Source organism: Opisthorchis viverrini (genome assembly GCF_000715545.1).
Source record: "Opisthorchis viverrini unplaced genomic scaffold opera_v5_229, whole genome shotgun sequence".
NCBI classification, from domain to species: Eukaryota; Metazoa; Platyhelminthes; class Trematoda; order Opisthorchiida; family Opisthorchiidae; genus Opisthorchis; species Opisthorchis viverrini.
Window position 1 is genome coordinate 397171 of NW_008751888.1, and position 26974 is coordinate 424144.

Consider the following 26974-nt stretch of genomic DNA (forward strand, 5'->3'; position numbering starts at 1 on the left):
ATCGTGCCCTGCTTGTGCCTTGTTTACGACATTGTCCATATCTCAGCTGCACACAACTTACCTGCGCTTTGGTATCAGCCATAACTTCCAGTAAATCCGAATATCTTTTCCAGGTTACCAGGGATGGCTATTATATAGAAAAAACGGCAGATAAGTTGTTGACACGTACGGAAATTCGATCTTTCAGCTTCGGATTAGGCAAGAACAGATTGTCACAGGATAGAATTGCGAGCGAAATTCTGAGGGAAATATCGATCTTAGTTCTCCGTTCACAGTCAATAACTCCAGGATGATGTACAAGCCTTGTTCGTTACTTGCAGCGCCGATGTTAAACTCGTGGTTTTGGTGGACAAACACCAGAGTATATTGAAAGTCTTGGTCAAAAGTTCTCTTAGGGTCGCTCACGCGATCATTCACAGCTGCATTGAATAAGGCGTACATCATTCGAGGACATGCGATTCTGTGGTTTATAGCCGCAGGTTCTCAAAGAGTCCCACCAATTAATGCCTGAGCAAGTCGCAAGCAGCGACCAGTGCCAAGCCTCCCCCCGTTCAGTGAATGCCAAAGTTTTTTCACAAGGGATTCAGCTGGGTTCCAGGTAAGTCTCACATCAAAACCAAATTTGCCTAAAAATGAGTGTATCTGACTACCAGTGAGTCCTGTTTGTCAACCACGTTATCGTTGGAAGGAACCAACACCCTTAGGTAAGCATATAAAGTGTATTTGCGGTAAAAATTCACGGTGAAAATCATGATATGGTTAGAATGAGTTCAATTATCATGGTTTACATTTGACCTCGTTTTCCCACCTCGCCAGTGGATTTCCAAAACCGAATTTGTCTTGAAGTGCATGCAGTTCGGCCATCAGCGGAGTTGAGTCGTCAAGCTTCATCTGGAAGAATCGAAAAGCATTAGGCATGGAAATGAAAGTTGCCTGATGGATGCGCCACTACAGAATGGAATGGTCATTCAGAGTGCCAAATTGTTGGAGTATTCCATTTGACTGATTACAGCGCGTGGTCGCACCCTGAAGTGAGTGGTGCTCACTGGCATTAGTTGGAAAGAAAATAACAGACTCAGCTAACGGTAGCCACACACGTCCAGCGAGAATGTCATGAAACCTAAATAATCTGTTGTGTTTCACATTGGGGTGCTCACTGAAGCGTTTCGCTGGTTTTCGATGATAAGTCATTCACTAAACAAGCTCGAAGGTCGTTGATTATTGGGTCATAGTGAAAACGCCAGTGATTGTACCAAGTGAAACCATTCGACTTTTTGACCAATGAGCATTGTCCTTAGCAAAGGACGAATGACTGCTCAGCATGCTCAGGTTCGCTCTGATTGGTGTGAAATTTACGTGTTTTGACAACCGTCTGTCATGTTGACAACCGGCCTTGGGAATGAATTGTCATGTCACGTGCGGCCTGATGAGCTCAAGCTGAACTTGTGTGAGGAATTGGGCCAGACCAAATTACAGAACGCTCTATTATCTTGCAAGTCACAGAAACAAGTCGGTTTTCGTTCGAACGGATAAGATGACCTCTTGTGATTCCAAGTCCACTGTCCTCAAACTTTGTCCAAACCAACTGGTGGTTGTTACATGTTATGACAGCTCGACTTTCCCTTGAGTCGAAACACATACTAATTTAATAGTCCTCGTCCTTTCCATCATAGAATGAACACCTCAAAATGGACATTTTTCGATTTTTTCGCAATTTCTATTCTCCATGCTCCTCCCCAGCAATCCGCAGCGTGACTGCCAAATACAAAGGATTACGGGAGTATCAGCGCCTAGCCTGTGACCCTGACCAGACTTTGTTGGCGAACATAATGAAACGGCCTGAGTTCCGGCAGATCGGTTCGTGGAGGAACGTACCCACGTAAATTTCCAACAGGTGAAACGGAAGTACAGTGATCCCATTTACGGTTAATCCTATTGGTTGTCTATTTAGTGTGCAAAACACTCAGGGCCACCGGCTTCTGGTGATTTCCCTTTCTCTGCCTCACCTCAGATGGTGGGGGGCCAATGAACTTAATCAACAAACAATTACTCATGAGCTGCGATTGATGCAAACGATCCTGATGAATTTCACCAGATATTATTATATCTGCTGATTCGTCAATCTGTGGTATCTGCTGCTGACCCGTTCCAGTTCCTAATGCCGGAGAAAAAAGACTCACAGAAGAGCGTGCATGAACACTCATCAGCTTTTGATGAATTGATTGAATGATTGACTGGCCTGGATGCTTTCCGGCTTTCCTGTTGAGATTTTGGTGGAGCAGTAGGTCCCGGGCGTTCTGAGGTTACATTCAGGAATCTGACCTTCCTGATAGATATGATCCAAGGCATTGAATTAGTGTACCCAATCGTGATCAGCATTCGATGTAAGAAACAAGGGACTGCAGTGGAAGCACTAAAGAGCTTTTAACTATTTCTTGGAAGAACGGGGTGAAATTTAGAATCTCAAGGACGTCCGTTGACGACAACGTCTAGCTTCAGGTGCTCAACAAAGATTAGCATTCCTAAGCTGTCAGTCGAGATTTCGTCCTGTCGCCGATGTCAGTCCATGCCGAAAGACCAGAAGCACTATACAACTCTTCCGTTTTCATTAGGGATTATGGATTTCAAACTTGCAGCCTCCAGAGTAGTGCACAGTTTGGACTGAGCCCGAGTGAGTTTGGCGGCTTACCGAAAAGAACGTCCGTGGTTCGAACCCAATCCCAGCCTCTCGATTGCTCCTTTTGAGGCTTGGAAAACCTGCTAATATCTCAATGCTCGCGCTTTCTTCGAATGACAAGTTAGCTAGGCACCGAAGTGACGACCGTCTGTCTACAGTTTGGAATAAACCGTTCTACTGGTAATATACTACTGCAAAATACTTTTACAGTTTGAACGATTTGACGCTTCGCTGAGCAATTATTGAAAGGTGATAACGTTCTTATTGACGTTTAGTGATACGTACCTTTATAGCGTACTTGTAGGTTTGCTCAGCCTCGACTTTTCGGCCAGTTTGCAGACAGATGAGAGATAAAAAAGCCCAAATGTTTGGATCTCGGTTATTGAGAAAGTTGGCTTCCTCGAGTGCCTTTTCAGCATTCTCCATTTCACGTAGCTGGGTGGGAAGGCAAGCGAAATAACGGAACTGGGGCAACTGTTGGTTGCATTAAAAGATGAATCATATGATAACCTCAGTGGAATACAAGCATGTTATACAACCTGAAGGGATTCAAGCTTTTCACTCAACGCTAGTGAGATGGAATGATTAGGAACTGATATTGGGGCTGTCTTGGTTTCATAGAGTTTGTTTAAACGAAGCTTATCTCTAGTCTTTATAGTAAGAACATTCGAGACGCAAGTCAGAATGGTTGACATAGAAGGATATTGACCAGACTATCGCCGTAGCGACCAAGTTCATCAGTTGGTTGGAGGCATGCCGAGTGGTTGTGAGGCTGGCTGGAGAAGATATTGGGTTTTGTAATGCAATACTCATAAGTTTGCTGAAAATTCGTCGACAGCCCACGACCGATTTCGCCCTTCTTGGAGCTCATCAGGTAGGCGCAGTCCCCGAGTTTCCGTCAACATTATGTTTTACTTGGCGATTTGGTTTCAAGTAGAACCAAAGTTTGACGGAAACTCAGAGACTGTGCCTTTCTGATGAGCCCCAAGAAGGACAAAACCGGTCGTGGGTTGTCGACGAGTTTTCAGCAACATTGTGAGTAGTTTCCTTTATGAAAATTCGTTTGCATATTCCAGATCGAAAAGATTCCTTTCTAAAATCTCCCAGGTTCAGTTGCCTGGAAACATCACAAACAAGGGATTCAACTGGGTTCCAAATGAGTCTCTCGGAAAACCAGATTGGTTTGCAAATGAGCATATTCCCCTAAGATATCGGCTTGTTTTACAAAGTATGCACGAATGACATCGGGTTTGGTCCAGTCACACATCAAATCCGCCTCTTTCACATGAAAATGGAACCAGTTAAAAACAGATGGCCACCTAGTCCGCCAAAACTGGGAATTTGATGACGTGTGACGATAGCATACAAGATTAATTGGCCTTTACATACACATGTATCGTTATCAACCCAGACCTTCACCAGCTGAATAAGGGGTCATAGCGGTTCTACTCCTCGCACTATACCACCTATGACTTCTCGTAAAATGAACACAAAGCTTCGAAAGTGACTTACTCGATAACAAGCAACACCCACTCCAAACCAGGTTCGAGAGCTTGGAGAACTTCTGGATGCATCGAGGAATACATCCTTTGCTTTTTGAAACTGTATCGGAGGCAAAAGCAGTAAATGGTAACACAAGCAATCGGCGCGGGTAAAGGTTTAGCTACAATTCTCATCTACTTTATAGGTTGATGAGTAGTGAGAAGATTTTAAGGTTATATGCCAAGGTGACCCACCAACGCCAAGACATGGAGCCGGCCTTTTGACTATTTCCACGTTTCAGTTAACTGGACAATACAAGTCATGGTTCTTCTGGGTTTTCCCTCCCTAACCTTCCCAGCTGGCTTGCTCACCTCAGTCGTGTGGGTTTTGAGACCGATTTTCATTGAGCTGGATACACACGACTCAGGCAAGACGATGATTTGGCCCAAACCGCCGCAATATGCGACTCGCAATAAGGCTGTATATGGTTGGGCCACTCGACACATCAGTCATTCTGGGAAAGGGCCAGAATATCCATTCTTAAGCGGTGCTTTCGTCTATATGCACGAACATACCGGCATCCGATCGAGAAACATTAGATTTTCTTCAACAAGTAATATATGTAGGGCTGCTTGGACCAGGAGCAGTCACTTGCCAAGTTTCACATACTGGACTTATAAGACGTAAGTAGTAGTATCTAAATCTCCCTCTCTTGTGATAGTAGGTTTGACAATAAGTCGAGATGGTAGCTCAAAAAAGCTTCTTCACGGTAAACTTAGGGCCTAGGACTGTGAACCAGGTGCGCGATATATGCTAATTTGTGAGTGTAATCTGGCGGTCTGGCTACATACACCTTCTGAGTCACCTCAGTGGAGAACCAATGCATAACGGACCGTTTTCCCAGGTCCTAAAACACTGTCTTTAAAATTCTTTGAATAATTGTGAAGTTAGAAGAAAAACAACTTTACCTCGTTACTCTCCAAGTACATGGAACCAAGTCGCAACTGGACCAAATGCGCGTCCACTGGAGGCCATGTGGTTAACAGCAGACAACGTTCATAGCAAGACCGAGCTAGTTCAATCTCCCCAGAACCATTGTGCATGTGTCCTAACAGGCACCAACCTTCAACATTCTCTGGATCAAGCTCGGTCACTTGAACAAGTTCCGCCGATGCCGTTGCATAGTCCAGGTAGTCCGAAGTCAGACAGAGTCGTGCGCGTGTCAGATGGTATCGAATCAACCGCTCCTTGAGCCAATCAGGAACAAGGATGTTGGATACAGCTAGCCCGGTACTTTCATTGCCTGGTGGGATGGATGCGTTTCCGGTTGCTGAATCCAAACCAGGATATGGTTTTGGCTCACATGAGGAGATGAGTTTCGACAGCAGAAGAAGTTCGTGTCCAAGAGCCGGTACTGCGAACTGAAGGAATTTTAGATGCAAGCGAATCGATTTAACTTTTTTATTCAGCTCCAACTTTTCTAGGGATTCCTAGAGTTACTCAGAGATCCTTTTGGGTTAAAACGGCATGAAGAATTGCCATGATCGAAACAAAAAGGAGGTGGCCTAGCTAGACTAGCTGTGTGGATAATAGTATCACTGTTTGGCCCTCAGGACGAAAGTGGTGTGGCATCTTTGTCCCTAAATATAAACCTTTGAATGACCTGAGGGGCCATTCCATTCCGAATTTGAAAATCAGGCACTGCTACGAAAGACAATCATGCTTACCAGGGAAGGACCAGACGTTCGTATGATGAATGCAGTGTCTGTGTAAGTGCAATGGTAGTTTATAACTATCGCCAGACCTCTTCCTCGAGAATATGTTCGGAGTACACAACACTTATCTTGTTCCTTGGCAAAAAGCTAGTACAAAACAGTTGGGTGCAGAATGGAGGTGTATAGGAGAGCTGCGATTTCAATGTGATCTGAATGAGGTGTGAACAGTTTGGAGTTGATTTTGCAGCACTTAGGCTCTCAGATGAAAAATCCTCCCCTCCAGTCCCGCGCCAGTAGCTTTCACGTATTAATATTTCCTTGTATAAAGCAGAATAAAACGATGAGTACTCCCTGAACATAATTGCTGTTTTCGCGGTTTTGTACTTAGAAACCACCCATACGCGTGTGTTCCTTGAGTGAAGAATGACTGTTTGCAAGTGCAAACAGACGTAAGACATAAGACATAAGACAGAGTTCTAGTGTAGGCAAAAATCTAAAATTGTTTATTTCCTTTAGGTTCACAGAAGTTAGTAAAAACGAGTTTCGCTCAACACTGAGTTCCACTCAACTTTCACTTACGCTGTTCACGTGATGATCCAACAAGAACTCCGCCGTGATAACGTACAGGCTTGGCGAATGCGATTCCTCCGTCTGGTCCAAATTTTGTGAAATGGTATTCATAACTGACCCTGTTTTGTCGAAAATATAATGGAAAATTCAGAATTCCCTCCCACCTTAGTGAGACTGAGTGCGTGGGGGAAAAATATGAGATCCAGCATCTGCACTGATTCAACACTGACCTGTGGTTTTTAAGCTTATAAAACAAATGATGACGCTGTAAGATGTCCTAGTCTCTTGGTCTTCGCTACCGAGGGTCATTCTTCATGCGTAATGACTGGGTTAATCATGCCCCTAGTTGTTAGATTTGGTGTAACCAGGAGAGAATGCGCGCTCGCCTGTATGTCCGCTTTAGTTCCTCTGGCTAGTGGACTGCGACAATGCCAATGGATCTCTCAGAGCGGGTCTGGCTGGTTCCTCAGACTCCTACCTCGCACCCGGCTACCGATCGCGACATGTGCTGCACACATGAGGAAGGACGAAACATGAAGCGGCCTGTGTGTGGCACATTCAGTTGCAGAACATCAGTTGAGTCTCTCGTGAAAACCGAATTGATTTGCAAATGAATGTATTTCTCGAAAGCAGTCCAATCTGGTTCAAGTAGAACATAAGGTTGACGGAAACTCGGGGACTGTGCCTACCTAATGTGCTCCAAGAAAGGCGAAGCCGGTCGTGAGCTGTCGAAGAGTTCTCAGCAACCTTGTGAGTATTTTTATGAAAATACTGAGATTATTGGTTGCAATCAGATCGCTAGTGCCAAAAATCAGTTATTTCTTTCAGAAAACTTTGCACACGTTTCAAGGTGTCATATATAGTTTTGAAATGGACTGGGAGCTTTTCAAAACATATGGAATAGTCCGACCAGACCAGAAGAAGTTTGAATGAATCGACTTTTGACAATGATTATTATGCTTAGTAAAACCTGGTTCCTCACTAATGAGTACACAATACCTCACTCAACAGTACCACATAAAAATAAAAACTCATACAACGATACGCCGCTTTAAGTGTACCAAAAACGCCAGCTTTGTCACAGCATAATGATATCTTCACATTGATTCAGCAATTCACCTGACGCACATCACTTAATCAAGTTATGGTTGAAACGAAACATTATGCAGTAGGGTCCGAACCCAGGACATATAGTCCAGTCAAATTCCAGTACCAAGTCGGATTCAGTCAGGACAGGTGTTAGCGCGCCGTGTTGTAGGTAGCAGCTCTTCTTTGGGGGGCGTTCAACTACAGGGAATGTCAGACCCCCAACCAGTGTTTTGAACGCACTTTGATTTATCGTTCTCACTCATTCAGTGGCATTCGAATGCTTAGCCCAAACTTGTCACTTCTGCACACAGCCAATCGCGTTGTGCCAGCACATACACACACGCAGACACTCAGGTGGCTTGATCAGACTCGCCCGGTTGTCCCAACTCAATCCTCTTGTGTCAACTTCCGATCAGCTTCTGGTCACGTGTAGAATAAACATCGCAATCTAATCGATCTTGCTTCTCATAAGTGCAGTGGACGGACGCTGGACAACGGCTCACATTCAGCTAGCTACACTTACAAGCCGTAATCTCCATCTGGTTCTGGTCATGAAGGTGTCATTTTTCCGTCTTACATATAAGGCTTATGTAACTACGTCTATCATTTTGTGCTTTTTTAGAGCTCTAGCCAGCAGCCTCTTGACAACTAAAGGCGTCTTTTAAAAAATAATCATCCGAGGGAAATATCTATCCTGATGACTGTCGCATAAAGTATTGTTAACCTTGAGAGATAACGAGCTTATGTTGGCGGATGGACTAAATTTTGCAGCAGCGAAATTGGCGCGAAAGAATCAATCTTACAGTCGCATTATCTTCATCGCCGTCTTCAACAGACAGGGGTTGGAAGCGGGCTCCAAACTGCTCACTTACAGTTCATCTGGGCGAGACGAACTCAGCAATCAGTGAAAAATTATTGGTCCCTCAGCTGAGGCAACCACTCTGTCCAGATCTTAAGTCACAAGGTCACTCTTAGGAAGGTCAGATACCTGAAAATAACCCCAGAATGCCCGGAATCAACTGTGACCCTAAAAGTTCATCAAAATCTCAATAGGGAAGCCAACAAGCATCCAAGCCAATCAAGCATTCAATCGATTCAGCAACAGCCTGGATCGATTAAAGTGAATTTCAGATATTCAGTCACCCAATCAATTCATCAAAAGCCGATGAGTGTTCAGACACGTTACAGAAGCTTGACTGACTATGACAAGTGCTCAGGCATTTCACAGAAGCCCCGTCGATGTTGATGGGTGTTCACTCAACACCGATCAAACAGCCTGGACCACTGGCGCGGGGCCGTTGTAACTTCGGCGATCGCTTGTTGCAATAAAGTTGTTGTGTTCCTTATCGGTGAATCTTTTTTTCCGACACTAGGCACTGGATCGGGACAGCAATCAGATATAACAGTCAACCTACGACCTTACATGAGAGTTCGTCCGTAAGCCATTCAGTTCAGCACACACCTATTTGGATCCAATTCTACGTACAGTACTGTGGTATGGGTTGATAAGGCTGAATTCCATGCTGTAGACCATCTTGTTGGCCACACCAACTAAAAGTAACCGTAATTCGGTTGATGCATAGACTTTGGTTACCACCAAGCATGTCATGAGAAGCGCAGAAGCGCTTGTTTGTTTTCTCGAACTCACTATCGAATGAACTAAGATGAATCGATTAGCGGACCTGTCATTCTTACCTCCATCATCTCTTGTTGGAGTAGTGTCCGGTCGTGTATGGTCCTCCGGATTCTCAAGGTTTTCTTTCGGCTCACTCAAACGCCTAGCTTCTTTGTAGGCATTCTCAGCATTGATATCGTCCGAAATGGTTTCGTAGTAGAGACCTGTGTCGGGGAAAAGTACATATTTACATCTCACAAATAGATGGGATAGAGGCACGGGGATTTCAGTGCCATCCAGTGGAAGAGGATACCACCCCACCGGGATTTTAGAAAGGTTTTCTAGGGCTGGTAGCGCTCAATAAGGTGGTAGTGTGAGGGGTATTATGGAAAACCGAAAAAAACTTGTGTATTGATATCAGACACTATCAATCTAATAAGAACCGAAATGTGTTCCTCGAAGCCCAGTTTATCTTGAAGAAGATCCGATGTTCCACAGATCAGACACAGTGGAGATCAATGCACATCCAACAATCACAAACAAACACAAGGTAACACACCTTGATGGGGTTAGGGGTGGTGACTCTGGTTACGTGAGGGAATGGAGGGCTTCAACCAAGAAATACCCCATAATGAATTCCAGGAATACCAAAAAACGAGGTACAAAGGCTGTACAACTGTCTTATGGTTTCCAAATCAACTTTCTATCCGATGCAGAGAAGACACTTCAAATCAACCAACTACTCACACGTTCCATCAGTAGAATGCATCGTTCCACCTGCAGTGTCTCACCGCACACAACTACCTGACTAGTGTAGAATTAGCGATAGAAAAGTTACCTAGGGTAGTCCAGGCGATCACATTTTGTGGCTCGTGTGTAACGGCAGCCGTCAGAAAGTCTGTTGTTTCGTGGTTTCTTCCCAGAAGAGCAGCGACCAAACCATAGAGTAGTAGCCTGCACAGCGGGAGAGTAGAGGAGACCCGTGGTTGAAATTGGTTTGTAGTTGATAAGATGAACAAACAGATTTAAGGGAAACGCTTAGTAGATTCCCATAGACAGCTTCCCTTACCGAGGGCTAGTAGTGGATAGGCACAGTAAATTGTACAAAATGAGAACGAAAGCACTTTTGTGAGCATTCGTGTACTTTCTAGGACAGGTGCAGTAATGCAAGATGTTTCGAACCCATTAGAGGGCACCACAGACAAGGTTTTGGTCTCTGAGTGAAACCAGTTTATTCTGAAAAGCGTGGAACTATTAATGTAAATATTGGGAATCATCAAATGTGTGCATCTTACGGCCTTCTAGTCAAAGGCCAAGTGCGGTGGATCAGCAGTGCGACTGACCCGCACCGCGCCACTTATCTCCCGTCCACGGAAAACGCACCGTGTGGCCGAGTAGTGACTGACTGGCTCCTCGTTTTACAACTTCCGGGATGCCGTTTGTCTCCCTCTAACATAATAATAGTTTTTTTTTGGTATGTGACGAGATTTTGAAAGTGTAACCTAGGATGATGAAAACTCGAGAAACACCATAGAGGAGCTCCATTCTTAGTACAAGCATCAGTAATGTTCATTTTGTGAATTTTTGAACCCTCACTGCGTTCATCACCCAAAGCACAAGCGTTCGCAAGTAGTCTGCATATGCATAGCAGTAAAAAAGTACCGAAAAATCATAGAAATATCGAATTTTTCAAACACCTGTACCCTATTGTGCCATCACACTCCTTGGGTAGTCCCAGAAAAGGTAAGTTACGTTTTTCTCAATGTGGTGAGAAACAGCACAACAACAGCACAACAACCGAAGTTGTGATTGAAGCTCAAGCAAATGGGCTTTCGAGCTGTAGGATGAACAAAACTCAATAACACTAACTCACAAAGCTAAGTTAGGATGAGAACCAGTCTCTTTCAACTCTAACAGCATATCAGTTCGACCAGTTCAGTTCAGTCTTTGATGAAGTGGAACAATTACCAAAGTATAGTGTCCATATAACTCCCAAAGGAAAGGTAGTTTCATACATTCAGCGAAATTTGAAATATGATGGGGATCAACAGCTCTCTTTCCATAGTGACAGCCGATCCCGGAGCGTTTGATCAAGACATTTTGTTACCAGTAACGTTGGAACTTTCGTTATAGAGCATCCTTTCTTCTACAAATAGGGTCCCTGCCCAGGAGAACCTCCGTGCACTAAATCTCTGAGTTGTACCTGGAATGGTAAGAGTCTACCACATTAGCATATCTTGTACAGGTTTCTGAAACACGCAACTTTCCACTACACAATATGATTACGCAATCGACTTTGCTCAGCCTGTGAAACACTGATGGCTACGTAAACATCAGCGAGGCTCCCTAACCAGCAATTCGTGCAGGCATTTTTGTCTACTCAGATACACCAGTGAAAGCTGGTTTTGGATGAAATGACGTTACACGCAAGACATTAGCTTCGGTAACCGATTGATACATTTATGAACTTACGTCTTCACGCATGTTGCTTGGATACTCAGTGCCCGATAGAAACAGACTTCAGCTTCTTCCAAATTCTTCTGTCCGAGATGAAAGGTTCCGAAATCGACCCAGTGCTCTATTTCGTCTGGTTCTCTAGATATGCGTTCCTACAGAACACAAGGATTTATGGATTTCCGTCGGTTCACAATGGACACTTGAAAAAAACTTGGCACAACGTTAGATGGAGCAAATGTAATTCGACAACAATCTTTTGGTGAGTTTCTTTTAACGTGCTGATCCCACACTGTTCCCATGAAATGCACCCTCACTATGGAGTCCTCCGAAGGCGTGCATTGATTGGCCAACCTCTGACTACCCTGATTGGTTACTGAGGCGTCATTGGCCTTGAAGCCAGACAATCGATACACTGGTGAATTCGTCCAGCGCGTTTGCCTTAATCACTTCCTATCCGCAGTCTGACATTCAATGATTCTTTTATGTTGTGTCCCATATTACAAGACTCGTAGCGAAGATGCAACTCACTTCATAGTATCTGGCTGCCCAGCCGAAATCACCGAGACTTTCTGCTTCGCGAGCAAATCGACCGAGAGTTTCGCAATCAAGGTATTGTCTTTCGGCATGGGTCGGAATTTCCCGTGCACTGAACCACTTGTTCAAAGCAGTATGCATCTCGTCTTGCAGGCATACGAAGAGATCCCTTAAAAATGCCTAAAAATAAACCAGAATTAAAACTTCATAGTACTTGGTTCCCATTGGGGCAAAAACAAGCTGGAATTGTTTGTGAAACACGGAAGTTAATAACCAGTAGCATATATTTCTGGTCAGTCGCGTGTCTAAGTGCTGGGGCTTTTATACCATAATTAAAGCAATTATTGTGAGGATAGCTCACTGTAACCGAGGGAGATGTCACATTCATTTCCAAAATACATGTTTTATGAATTTTGCTGGATGGGTTTTAGTTACCTGTAGTTCCTCTTGACTGCTCGATTGCTTGGAGTGAAAGAATTTTTCCCGTACGATTTTTATTATGGCAAATTTCAAACGTTGTTTGTAGGCAAAATATTTCCCAGTAGAATTCAAGTTGTAGAACAATTCTTGTTTCCTGAAAAATGGATCAAGGATGATTGATTGAAGCAAACAAGGCAGTTCATTTACATTTTTGCAATAGATTCGGCATCCGTTGGAGCGTCCTCGGCTTCCAGAAAATGGTCGAACAAAGAGCTGAAATGAAAGATAGATGTCCAAAACATGAACACTGGATAGAAAGTACAGAATCACAGGTGGAATGCAGTTCACCGTTTGATTATGAGTAAATACATTCTGGGGTTTTCGAGGTCCTCTCGATTTGACCAAGAAACACCGAAAACTATCGGAGCAGTTAATTGGCCAGTATACTCGAAAGGCAGCAGTTCAAACAGCTTTGATGGGTTTAGGATAAGATTTCCCAGTTCGTCTAAAGTGATCACTTCAGGAGTTCGATATGTTTGCAGATACCCATCATCATCATCACCATCATCATCATCATCGTTGTCAGTTGTAATATCCGCGTGCTTGTCGTACAGTGGTTATAGCTGCCACAGTTTGGTTCACCGATGATTCGGGGAGGTGGGGTAGGTAGCTGCGCGATGGAGGCGGAGCTGATAATTTAGTGCGTAAATACAGCAGTGTAGTTGGACTGTTACTTGGGGGAATCGGGAAGGCAGCTATGCATTGAAGGCAATAGCTTGGATGCGCGAGCGCCATTGAGGCTAGGGTTCGAGCTCACCGAGTCTTGCAGTAGCACCTTACACATACTGACGCACCATCACCATCGTCCATCATCTTGGTTGATACCATCCGTTTTCGTCCAACTCAACTCAGAAGGGCGTCACTCAGTGAATTGTTCTGTCACGATGACGAAAACAGTGATAATTACCGGGGACCCAATATTTATTAGTTTATCGCCCCCTCTTTCATTCCACTACTCACCTATATGCATAACTTTCATCCTTAATCGCAACTTCTAAGTGGCTCAAGGAATGGTCCCATGCGCCTTTCTACAGTTATAGTTATCTCATAAATTCACGTAAGTGGAACGCCTTTTCATAATGCAGGTAAATTAGTCGTTTGGGAAGCCAGATTGACAAAATTAGCCTTCATGATGATGATGTCACTTTTTGAAAGGTTTCTTTGTAGTGATCACGAATACTGCTTGTCATAAACCACGGCTTTTTTAGGCCGATTTGCTAAATCCGAATTACGAAAGTTCAGCTGTAACACCCTTTTGGCGCGAAGCTGCCATGCCACTCAAAGGAAGCACGAGGGCTGGGATACTGCCAGGTTTTTCAAGCCTGTACAGGGAAAGTGGAGATGCAGAGGTTGGGTTCGAACCACGGCCCCTCATGTCGGCAAATTCGCGCTCTAAACACTGTGCCATCTCGTACCATATGTAATATTACTCTCAGATGAAACTTGGTGGGCGTAGTTTTGAGCTCGTGTATATGAAATGGTCATGGAAACACGAGACTGGATGGGGTCCCTTGTAGTCATCTGAGTACGTGGGACTGTATGTCCGAGAGAATGATCCGACGCTCTGTGGGTGCAAAGGGCATACCAAAGGACGGGATGATTTTAGTCAGTTCATCCAAAAACACCTGCACCTTCTCCTCCACTTCGAAGATGAAAACGTATTGGTCTGCATATTACAGATCGACAAGATTTTCGTCAGCAGCTATTTAAACACCGGTCTTTTGAAGGTCTTCCAGCGATCACGAGATTAAAAAAGGAATGGAGAGTGTGGGTACGCCTGAAGAACACCGCTTTAAGTAAGGAAGCTTTTGCAGAGTGGCCCATATGCTTTTACATGCCCGGAAGTCTGAGAATACAAGGAACGGGTCATGTTTACAAACCTCCGGGACAATACTTGGTGGGCAAGCGTATCAGGAAGAACAGACCGACCGATAGATTTTAAAGCGCCTGGGAAATCCGGAATACTAGACCGAGTCGAATGCGCCTCGGAACTCTAGGAATACTAGAACTGTGGGTCGCTTATACGTATGGCTTTGTTCTAGCACCTGACGCAGTGTAAAGATTTGGTCGACGCAACCCCTACTAGGCCGGAATCCCGCTTACTGTTCTCGATTCAGTGTCTCACGAGCCACCGTAAGGCGAGGAAACACAAATGACGCCAACTCTTTCGCTACGACTGGAGTTAAGCCCATCCCCATGTGGATATCGCTCTCACTATGAGTTTTTTTCAAAATGACCACAGTTACCGTCTCAACCCAGTGGTCTGAGACAGCCCGCTTTTCTCAGATGCAAGCAAACAGATCCGACAGTCACTAAATGAGGACTTCATTCCCATCTTTGAACAATGCGGTTGGGAATTCATCCAGATCGAGAGCTATGTGTCTTCCAGGATTCCCAGCCTACGGTTAGTTTTCCACAGCCTCTGGTCACTAGAAGTTCAAAGTATATCTGAAATTTCACAAGTTCTCCTTAAAATGGCTTCGCAAAAGAAGTATGATACTACTCAGTAAGGATATAAAAAGCGTTTTACAAATGTGAGTCTACTCACTTGAAATCGGACAGAATATATCGCGCCACTTTGGAAACTTGTTTGTGATATTCACTCACCGCCTGAAGAAGAAAATGTAGGTCATTTGTCAGGATTGTGGGGCGTGTTCCGGCTAGACACGCTCAAGCAAGTATTCGACCGTCAATGCTGATCGGTTTGGAGTAGCAGTATTACCCAGTTCGTCTAGGGAGTAAAACATAAGTGCGGCGGTGATCCCACTGATGATATCTCCTCGTCTCGTCCGCAAGGCGGCTGCCAAGCTCGGCGGATTTATCACTTGTCGACAGCAGACAATTCCGAGAACAGTGATCAGTCATCACTCAGAAATCCTACTACCCTTTCGGAACAAGCCTCAAAACAGGCAAAAGAAGCTGAAAATCTGCAGTTTATTCAAGACTACCGGTGTGTTCTACTGATGAAACCTGTGAGTATCATCTGATCAGGTTCAAAGCGGCGTCCTCGCGTCTAATGGAAGTTTGGTACAAAAATTATGGAATCGCTTTTTCAGTGCTTGTTTATGACTGTTAACTATCCAGAGAACTTCCAGGAAAGTTCTAGAGGATGCTTGATAATGCGTCCAAATACTCTGTGCAAATAAAGCTTTTAGTTTCATGTCTAATGGCTTGTAACCAGTTAGCTAGTGTTGGTGGGTAAATAGTCACACACTGAAGAGCTTTCTTGCCTTGGAGAAATGTTGCGCCCGATTAATCCGCTCACTTCCTTGCCTTGGAATGAGTAGACTTTTACCACTGCCTCAGATTCATCCCGTACTGTGGTTTGGTACACACGTCCCTTCAGATTAGGGGATAAACCATTAGCAAAGGCGAACCGAGCCTTGCGGATTTGTGCAATCACCTCATCTGTCACACTACAATCAGAACTAATACAACTTCCAAGAAACGTAAAACGCTCCACAACTTCCAGTACCTCTCCCTGGATTGTAAGGGGCGTGTTCAGTGACTGCACGTCCACAAGCATGACCTTACACTTTGTAGGTACAAAGTGCATACCAAAGGACGGGATGACTCTGGTCAGTTCATCTAAGAATACTTGCGCCTACTCCTCCTCTTCGAACATGAGAACGATGTAGTCTGCATATTCCAGATCGACAAGGTTTTCTTCACAGGCTATTTGAACACCAGGGTTTTGAAGACTCTCCAGCGTTCGTCTCATTATTTCATCGATCACAAAGTTAAAAAGGAATGGAGAGAGTGGGCATCCCTGACGAACACCGCTTTATGTACGGAAGCTTTAAAAGAGCTCTCTATTCATTACTGGGAACTCCAAACACATGGACTGGTAGACTGACACAACCGGGACAGTTGTTGGATAGCTGTTCGAGCAAACTGGCCAACCGGTTGTCGTTTGAATAGTGGTAACACGTTCATCTCACATGTGTCAGGCGTTTGGAGTTTCAATCCCGGCACAGCAGGGGATATCCACCACTGATGAGCTCTGATCAAAGCCGAACGGCAGTCCAGAGCTCCCTCACTTTATGGTGAACTCAGGACCTCAGAAACAAAAGTTCTGCTATTGTGAGTTCACTATATCCTGTATGAACTTCTAAAAGGACAATATTGAAGGTGGTAGTACTGCTTCGGATGAAGTGTTTGTAATCTCAGACAGGAATTTGGATATCTTGATAAGTGTTGTACAGAGGAGAAAGCTGACGAAGAGCGAACCGCCATGTCCATTTGAGTTGGAGATCGCTCCAATGGGACGCACTCACCTGCGCAGCAGTTTCCTCTCTACTAGGAAGCTTTTCTCTGGCTCGTATGTGGGACGCGATCGTCTGATCCAGTTCCTCAACAGTGCGCTTGGGGACCAGCGGATGATCCAGACTTATCTCCAGGATGATGTAAGAGTCAGGAGTTACAGCTTGTTGTTCTTCCGAGCCAAGCTGAACTCTGGTGTCTTTGAATCCGAGCGCATCTTGGGTCTTGGGTCTGCCGGTCTCAATTTTCGAGCGTGCGGTTTCGTCTCCCGCACCACGTGCTGTTCCCTATGACGAAAAAGAAGGATATGTCATAGTTAGCCAACCCAGCTGTTGATACCAACAAGCAAGTGTGAATGACGGTTTCTTCCGATAGGTGACACTGAACGAAAATTGGTACTAGTTTTCGGAAAAATCTGGTAACAATCGGTAGAATTATCGCCGGGAAACGTTTCGCTTTTGACGCAAAAGCTTCGTCAGGCGGTCGGTTTACGAGGTTGGTCGAGATTTAAGGTAGAAGGAGACTCAATCAGCTAAATCTGTGTTAGGTGTCAGCCAAGGAATTTTGTGTGTTTGTGTGGGTGACCAAGTGTCGGCCAGATGGGGAAACTTGCATGGATTCGGGTCCAGCCTAGGGTCTAGTTCTTCCGTTTTGGTTCACGTGATGATCCCTCTTGAAGGTCGTTATCACTTTCCGTCCGCCTATGTGGATGAGCTGGTGTTAAGATAGTTATGAAACTGGGATTCTGTGAACTTTGGCCGAGTTTGGATTTTCATCCCCAGTCACACACAGTCACGTGTCAACTTGGCTTATCTAAGACCGCTTTCCATACGCTCGTCAGTTCCACATCGTCGATTCCATTCACGCCGTGGTCACTTCTACGGCCTCGGTTGTCAGCCGATGTGGTATGAATCCCCGCCCTAAAAATTCCACGTTCTCCAGATCTATTCTATGTTTCTTGTCTAAGGCGTATATCCCCATCAATGAGTCTTTAATATTACTTTCTTTAAACGTGAATCCCCAGGCGCAATCATGGTATGAACGTTATATTCCTCATACTAAGCTATCCAGATTACCTTGAGTAAGAACAGTCATCGTTGGTAACATCCAGAATTGTCTATATTGCAAAATCGATTCTTCCTAAGATGCATAAACATATGTCGAAATGCAATCCGAATGCACCAAAATCAATCACAAACACATTTTTTTATGAGAAATGGATAGTTTCTGCAATTTATTGAGTAAAATTTCCGTCGGTTCTTAGAGTATGTTGCCTAAAAAGCGAAGGCGTAATTTCTGAAAACGAACCGCTTGGCGTCCGCACTGAAGCAACTGCACAGGTTTGACTTCTTGACCAGACTCATCGGTTGCTGCAACATTCAAGCCGAAGATATAAACCTATAGAGGGCAAATCCTACTGTGTAACCACGGATAAATCTACACCAGTGAGGCAGATGATCGTATTGGTGTCGAAACGAAGGATCAAGTCCAAGGACAAGCCGTCACAGCTAGTAATTGAAATAAAGCATCTCTAAACCATACATCACCAAGCTTATTTGACCTCTGTCGATTTTTTGGATGCCTCGACCCTTTGTCTTCCTTGTGCTCAAAGCATAAACCCAATGACCTTTTAGTTAAGTGTGGACACAGAACAAACACCTTCCTGTCTGACAGATCAGTCTGCATCATCATCATCATCATCACCTTTCAGAAGTGGCACGTTTTCTTTTCCTTACTACCAAGCCACCTGAATGAAACACGAGGGCTGGGATACTGCCAGGTTGCCCAAGCATACACAGGAAAAGTCCAGAGGTACAGGTCAGACTCGAAGTACGAAACCTTCTGGTCAGTAAATTTGCGCTCTAACCACTGAAGCATCTCGCTATCTCGCACTGCATTATCCCGATTGGTTTGAGGTAAAAGCATTCAGTGGAAAGGTGACGCTTAAGTGGAACTAATTTAAGCATACGCTTTGGCCAAGACTGCATTGATTCATCAGGTCGCGGGTAGCGTCACACACCACTCAAAGTAAGACATCTCTTTACTTCTTTAATAGCCGAACAGCGTGCATGCAGATGACCTTTATGGGACTTTTTGCCCTATTTGACGACATCTTTGAGGGAGCCTTCGGTGCTATGTAGATGCTACAGAAATATATCTTTCGTTTATTCATAATTTTATATTACTAATAATATGATTATTATATCAATTATGCTATCATCATACATCATTATATATAGTAGTACATATTATTATTGTATTATTATATTATATTATGTATAGTATATATTGTTAGATTATTTTATAATATTAATACATACTATATTATATTGTTGTAATATATTAATTTTATTAATATTGATATAACGTCACCTAAATTCTCACTTTTTGGTTCAAATTAACGACGGGAAACAGCTGCTTCAAACGTCCCAAATCAATCAATCCGCAATCGTCACATATTTCACGAGGTCACGTGTTCAAACATCAAGCGCCAAATAACGTGAGCATCCATACTAGCTAAACTAAATGACATCAGTCGTTAGAACCATCACCCGACACTGCAACAAATCAACAAAGTTCACTGCCTCTCACCTTTCTTTCCGTTGTTTGAACTCGCCTCTTGCTCGGCGCTTTCGATGCCCAAAGCTTTTCCTTCAAACACTTGCGCACGGCTTCGTCAACAATGGTTCCAGGTCTCTTTGTCTGTAACGGAAACATTAATTGTCAGCTGGAGCGAAACGGCGATCCGATGGTCTATCTTCTCCGTATAGCATACTACTCATAAAATTACTGAAAAATATTCGACAGCCCGGTTTTCGCATTCTTGAGGCTCATCAGTAGTTTCGTCTCGTCTTTAAACCTTCTGTTCCACTTGACGAAGAAACTGTGTCAGCTGAAGAAATGTACCTATCTTTAAATTAAACTGGTGGTAATGAGAGGTTCAAGTGAGTCATATCAGTAGTCTGTTCTGCCAAGGAAATGCACTGGAATATCGTGCCAAGTGCAACATGCCTTTCTTGCAGCTCATTCAATTGGAAAATTCCACGAACAATGGTTCTTTCTGAGTCCCTTGCTAAAATTAAGATCATTTGTGATTACTAGTTCATTTGTTGAATGATGTTTAGGTTCTACAGCAAGACCCCAATTGGCCTGCTGTGCAGAATGCAGCGAGGGACCTTTCTGGTCCAACGTAGTATTCGGCTGTCCTCAGTTTAGTGTTTTCTGGCCAACAGAGGTATTTTATCACAAGTTTCTAATACTAACAACTGTATAAAGTATTGTCGGCGAACCGATTTGTGTGCAGAATGCAGTGAGGGACCTTTCTGGTTCAACGTAGTATTCGGCTGTCCTGCTCAGATAGCATTAGGTTAACTCGCTGGAGGTTTTTCCCTAAGCTGAACGATTTACGTGGGGCACACAATAATTCTTCTACAAATTTTCTGGCTATTCATTAATTCCCTGTTTTATAACAGCAGAACACTAGGACAGATTTTGAATAGCAAACTGGCGTAACTGCGCTAAAACGTCTGTCACGTGATGCAAAAACATATAAACTAGGATCTAAGTAGCATAGTACACTCATCTGCTTTTGACGGGGCACTCAAATTAAACCCAGCTGGATCTCTCATCCATGATGTCTTCAGCAACCTTGTGAGTAGTGTACTACGCCTGTAGTATCTAAATGCTTTTAGAAGCAGAGTATGGTTAGTTTCCTGACTGGACCTACTACTCACAGGGTTGTTGAAAACTTCTTGATAGCTCTCAACAGGTTCCTTCCTACTTGAGGCTCATCAGGTGTGTTCATAGTCCCCAAATTCTACTTCAAGGTGACTAAATGATGTTAATTCTGAAGGGCGACACACACATGACCTCTTTACTAACCATTTTGAAATCCTTGTTCCATTGACTTACTGCTTATCAGGTCCTTCCCTAGGATCGTTAAAAGTTGAGCGTGTCCACTTGACTGCTCTGAATTCGTTAGAATTCCCAACAAACCCTTTTCTGGGAGTATAACAAGAATCCCGTCAATATGTGACCACATGGCGTCGTCTCCGTGACTGAACGGAGAGTGATACTGTCCTATCTAAATGGGAGCTAATCACTGCTGATCAGGCGTTCGTGGCCAAACGCTCACGTGATCAAGCACTGTCCGGAGGGTCAAGGGTTCGATTTTCATGGGGCACGCACCGCTGATCATTCCCAATAAGGATGAAACAGCTCTACAGTGCTTCTAGGCTTTCCAACACAGATAGTCTTCACTGATAGGATGAAAACTCTGTCGAAGTACAATAAAGCACGCACTGGGTGTAACTTTGTGCAAGTAACCAAAGGAGGCGAATGACAATGAGTTGTACAGCTTACCTTTTCCGCATATTCGTCCTCGGAATATGGCACCAGTCGATAAGCCCCTCGAATCTTCTTCACTGCATACATAGTGAAAAAATAGCTTGGGGGTAATACTTTTATACCTGAGGTATATCACCAAGTGAATCAGCGGATAAGCACCTATCAGCTACATTTCCCACCGTAACATTTGAGCTGAATCGATAAGCTGCCACCGAATATCGTTTATTTTTTAAATCTAGCTACGTCTCCGCGAATCCGGCGCTGACCTCGGATACCACCTTCTGAGATAGCAAGGGGGCAAGATGGCGCATTGGTTAGAGCGCGAATTTACTGATCGGAATGTTCGTGGTTCGAACCCGACCTTTGCCTCTCGACTTCTCCTGTCTAGGCTTGGGCAACCTGACAGCTCTCGTGCTTCCTTCTGGTAGCATGGCATCTCGGCGCCGAGAGATGTCTTTATTTTTAAAGAGCATGGTCACAGACATAACAAGTGAATGCAAGCTATGGATGTGGAAGGGTTACAGGAGAATATTCGATAAATAGATAGAAGCGTCTCTTTCGAAGTCACGTCATCAACAGTTCCAGTCAGACAAGATGAATCCCAACGTATGTGAAAATGCTTACAATGGAAACACGCGTGAAAAGACCGACAACTGATGATAGGACAGACAACGCTGAATGTTCTTCAAGGCGCGGTAAGCGATGGCACAAGCATGACTCGCACATCAGGCACAAAGTGTCCGCCATACGGGACCTGGTGTGAGATTCAATGGCAAGAATATACACTCAAACCCATGCACCACACATAAAGGTGTCGTAATTGCGCAGAGATCCCACAACGGCAAGCAAACACGAGTCACTGACTGTGACCCAAGGAAGTCCCAGTCCAGTACCAGCCTTGGTGGATTGAGGAAAGCAGGTCTGTCGATAAAAGAAACTAAAACAGGGGACTGATTTCGCACGATCGGTACTAAAATAGAGACTGACCTTGATGGTATCGTAGGTCTCTTGATTGAACCAAGTTTGTTGGGTACAATCGCGCTTGTAAACCTGCTCGGTTGTCTTTTATGTCAGAATTGATTCGCTAAACAAATTTTCACTTTTCAGCACACTGGCACGGCGGAACCAAAAGATGAATGGCTTAGGGGGGAAGTTAAATCTTTAGTTGAACGCTTCGCCAGGACCATCTCAAGACATAAGTGGAGAGATTCAGTACTGGCTTTACTGAACTCATTTACACGCTCAGCACTTGGCTACAACGATCAAGCATATCAGCAAGAACGCTCCGAAGAAAAAGGAACAAGTGCCCACCACGCACGTGAAACTGGTTGTCTCGTTTAAATCACGACTGGTTCCGTAAATGAGGATCGTAAGACTGAATGACCGACTTGTAGTCAGCAGGCACCTCCAATGCAGGTTATCATCCGATTGCATATAGGGCAATCAAAAGTTGGTTGTCTGTTCTATTCAATTTAGTGCCACTGAAACTCCAACTGTTCTGACAGCTGACAAGCACAACCGAAGAATCGAATCCTTGATACTGGCTAGCCCAAGGTCGCGAATTCTGTGGAACCTGAACTGTCTTCACTTGTGCGGCCACCAGAGTATGGTTCGGAACGGTTGTTTGTTTGTGCCAGGTTTTCACAAATATGAGTTCCCTGTTAAGATGCAGTTGTTTCAACATCATCGTCATTCTCGTCATCATTAGCAGCAGCAGAGCAGCAGCAACAAGAATTAACCGAGTATTGTCTTTTCTGTAGAGGAGAATGTCGGTAGCTCAGGTACCGTAGAGGTACCGCTACGCACAACTACGCACTGATGATGTCACCTCGATTGGTGATGAAACGTTTGCAACCGAATTGTCCAGCTTAGCGAACAAACCAACGACTGAGTATGGTCTTTTCTGGGCAGCCATTTCTTCGTACCATCATTTTACAGAGCTGTTGTTTTTGTCGCAACTCACAGAGACTTCAAAGCCCCCTCCCACTGTAGAACAACGTCTTAACTAACCCCCTTTGCTAAGTCCCTTGTTCCAAGCTTGATAACCGATCTGCAAGATATGGCTGCCAACCAATGTCAGTGGCATTCTTGTTTTCTGTTTCTATCCAGATCGCATGAGTGAGTGACTGGAAGTATGAGCACCTCGGAATGATTGTGTTGAACTAGCACTAAGCCCATTCCTCATCCACCTTTACTCTTTTCTTTATAATAAGGCATTCAAATAAATCATGATTGTGCGGCGGTGAAGCATCAGTGTTGAACACTGATGTCATGCTGTCGGTTATTATTATGATGATGATGAGTCTAGATTGTTTTACCCCCAGGAGTCTTTTGAGCAGAACTTCTCACCAGAAGTTTTTCACGGTTTTGATGAACTGAAGTGAGAGGACTCACCTCTTCGTGTAAATATGATAACCAGAAAAACGTGGGTAGCTCTGAAGAACAGTTAATTTACCACATCTTTGGTATACAGGCAGGCGTAATGGTTCTTTAGACAGTACAGTGTTCGCGAGGCGGATTAGCGACCGCTACAATCCATCAAGCACAGTGTGAACCGCGCAGTTTGCTGGGTTTTGAATTGAGCAGCCTAAAAATTGGGGGATAACTGGCCAAATATGCTTCAGCCTATTTTGTGTTCTCCACTGTTCGGCACCACGCACGAGTGCGTTTATCCTAGATGAATTAACCGTTTCCCTGCTCGACGCTACTTACAAGACATTCATCAAGAGCAGTCGAGTGGAATTCGCACAAAAAAAGCAAGTCCGCTCAGGGTTTAAAGTCCAAAATAGGAACAGAAAAATGTGTGTCTACAAAAAACAGGAGCTCCTTACCACCTGGGTACAACAACGGTGTAAGATTGACATAGGCCACTGCGTGATATCCATACTTTGCCTGTTCAAACTGAAAAAATTCATTAGCCGTGGATTGCAACACCTACACCTCTTTCTCGACCTGATTCAGGTGCTTTTAGTTCGACAACTTCAAACGGCCATATGCGACGACTTGCAATCTCCTCACGTAATCTTTTCAGGGGGGGAGATGTTGGTAAAATGGAGACGACCTACTTGGTCACCAGGTCAGATTTGAGAATAACCTTTTGTTCAGCATTCCATATTAGTTTCGGTTTCAAGGTTTCTTCAAAATTTGTTTCATTGCCTTCACTGTGCAAATCCCCTTGTTGGAGAACGGATTAGCCGATTGGATAGAGAGATATTACCAGCTAGTGTTTCGATAGGTCTTTCGGGAATATATCGAGACAGCTCAATGCCACTGGTGTAGTTTGGCCACTGGCGTAACAGTGGAGCGTAGTCTTTGTCGGATGGCGTCTTTAACGTTCCATTGACGTACACAAGAGGCAAATCAGCCTATAACAGGAATAACGTTATACATCTATTGGGCGTTACTTCATCAGTTGGATATAGTGGCGTTGTACACACGAAGTCGAGCGTCTCCTTGGTTTGTACTGTGTCCGGTACGCTTCTCACCGATTCAACATATACACTCAGCACACTGACCTTCTCTAACTCATCAAAAACAGGAGATTCTTTGCCGACTTCCATATGCATTACAGGCTGGAATTCCTGTAGTAAGACATGAACTGCCGGTTACCTGAAGAGCAAGACCTTTGGTGCTTTCCTGCCATAGTATTGGCAGCGCCAATTCCTCGATTGCTTCGTCTTGTGAACAAATCATTGCGCGGGATAGGGCAACTTACCGGTTACGAATGGCGTGCATTCCAGGAATACGTAACCCACCACAACAGGTTTAACATCCTTCTGTCTCTTGCTTCTAGCTGAATGCTTCAATATAGATACTAAAATTCAGGAAACGATTAAGTATTGTAGTATGCTCACCTATCAGGGGTCGATTACAAAGCAATTCAAGATCGGCTGTTTTGGTGAGGTCACAAGATAGCCGAAAATTAGCATTGATGATAAGTGGACTGTTTTCGGTCAGTAAGACCTTGGATGATTCACCGAGGGTGATGCCGTTAAACTCCAATTTGACAGTGTACCAGTGTTGTTCTGCTTCCACTGGCTAAGTAAATGTATTTAACATACGAAGAGGATAAACAATACCACATGGTCAATATGTTTCACTGTAAACGAAAGTCCTTTGTCAGTTTTTGAACCTTTATCCATTTTGATGTCTTTCACTCGCCTGTCTTCAGAGGATCTCGAAGACCAGAAGCGTTAGCTGTAACAATTACGAAACAATTTATGTGGCATATGAAGTTGAACACAAGGATTCGTTAAGAAAACAAACACGAAGGGTGTTCCACGGTTTCATGATTACAATAAAACCTGATTTTGTCGCTTAAAAGCAAGGTCCAGATAAGGAGAATCCATCGGAAGTCACTGACTATCCTCTTCAAACGAAACAAACACACTGTCAATAGACTGAACTGCCTTCCAAACGTGTACGTGAATGCCAACAGTTTTGACACCTACCAGGTGACAAACGAAGGTAGACGCAGGGCAGTGACGGCTGAAGAAGGGTCTGTGGCAAATTTCCGCCCCACCCGTGTTTATTCCTCTAGAAGGAACAGACTCAGAAAGTCTGCGAGAACGCAGAATGCTTGGAATCTAGAGGTGGTTTTTTTCAGGACAAGAAAGTGTGCTTGGAAAACAGCATAAAAGTGAAGAAAAGCTCGAAAACACTGAGATCACCTGGAATTCATAATAAAGGAGGACCTGAATGAAGTGGTTGGCTGATTTTCGGCGATGAATTGTTTGTAGACGCTGTTCAGCTTCATGATATGCTGGTTAAGGCTCCGGGTTCTCTATTGAGTAGACAAGCAAGTTACATCAGCAAATCGCACACCAACAATGTACTGAAGCCTGTGTTGATTCTACCGCGTGAAATGAAATGCCGAATAAAAGCGTTGATTTCCTTGAGTACGTTTCAATGTACGTGTTTCTAACAAGCTGGATATGTTTGCTTGCTCAGATGCATAAATACTTTCGGCGTGCCCGCTCCGCGTGTCATATGTCCGGAGTTTGAACCCCGGCATGACCAAGAAAATTCACTGCTGACGAACTGTAATCAGAGCGTAATTCGAGTTCAGTTATCGTACCTTCATTAGTGTAGACTCACCGGACTAATAAGCTAGGACAAGAGATGGACTGTGTAAACGGGATTGTGGGGAGCACGAAAGCAACTGTGAGTTCTGGGATGATTTTCTGCGATTGAATTTGCAAGCGTTCGCTTATGTACCCGTTGAATATGCCAGCCATTAGGACGGTCATGCTGGCGGGAGATTTCCCTAGCTTCCACGAAGTTTGACATCACTGTTTGAGGAAATCATTAACAGGCAGGTGCGTTTCGAATTGTGTAATAAGTTTCTGTGAAAAACCGAGTAGAGAATAGGGCACGTTGATTCCATTTAAATGGGTTTCGAAGCCGCATAAATAAATCGTTCGGCTGTGGCGCCCTTCCGATGCCCAGCTGCCATGCCACCCGAAGGCCGTTGAGGTTGATTCCATTAATATGTCGACCGGCAGTGACTAGTCTTGTATGGCGTATTCGCTATACGGAATAATATGGTTCGCAGCTGAATGGGGTTTTTCCTCAAGTCATTTTCAGTAAGCATTATTAAATCCTCCTTCTAGGTGACAATTTATGGGCTGTATAAACCAAGAAGGATGGGGTTTCGTATGGGCAGAAGGCGAGTTTTTCCATCGCAAATCAGGTACCATTCCGCTAACAAAGTGCAGTGCTCGAAAAGCAAATAAGAAAAAATAA

The 26974-nt window shown here is 44.2% G+C and overlaps 2 protein-coding genes across 2 annotated transcripts; one reads left to right on the top strand and one right to left on the bottom strand.

Annotated features, from left to right (window-relative positions):
• Positions 1-857: 857 nt before the first annotated feature.
• Positions 858-25267, bottom strand: T265_14644 (hypothetical protein; the record flags this gene model as incomplete). Its single annotated transcript, XM_009174579.1, has 15 exons — positions 858-891; positions 2963-3112; positions 5128-5649; positions 6454-6563; positions 9229-9372; positions 9987-10102; positions 11621-11757; positions 12134-12319; positions 12575-12713; positions 15168-15229; positions 16897-17169; positions 19475-19585; positions 21245-21351; positions 24945-25043; positions 25084-25267. Coding segments are annotated over 15 exons (2373 nt in total), but the record flags the coding sequence as incomplete, so codon positions are not given.
• Positions 21846-26974, top strand: T265_08693 (hypothetical protein; the record flags this gene model as incomplete). Its single annotated transcript, XM_009174567.1, has 3 exons — positions 21846-21986; positions 22007-22148; positions 26922-26974. 3 exons carry the CDS (start codon positions 21846-21848, stop codon positions 26972-26974), a joined length of 336 nt encoding a protein of 111 aa, XP_009172831.1.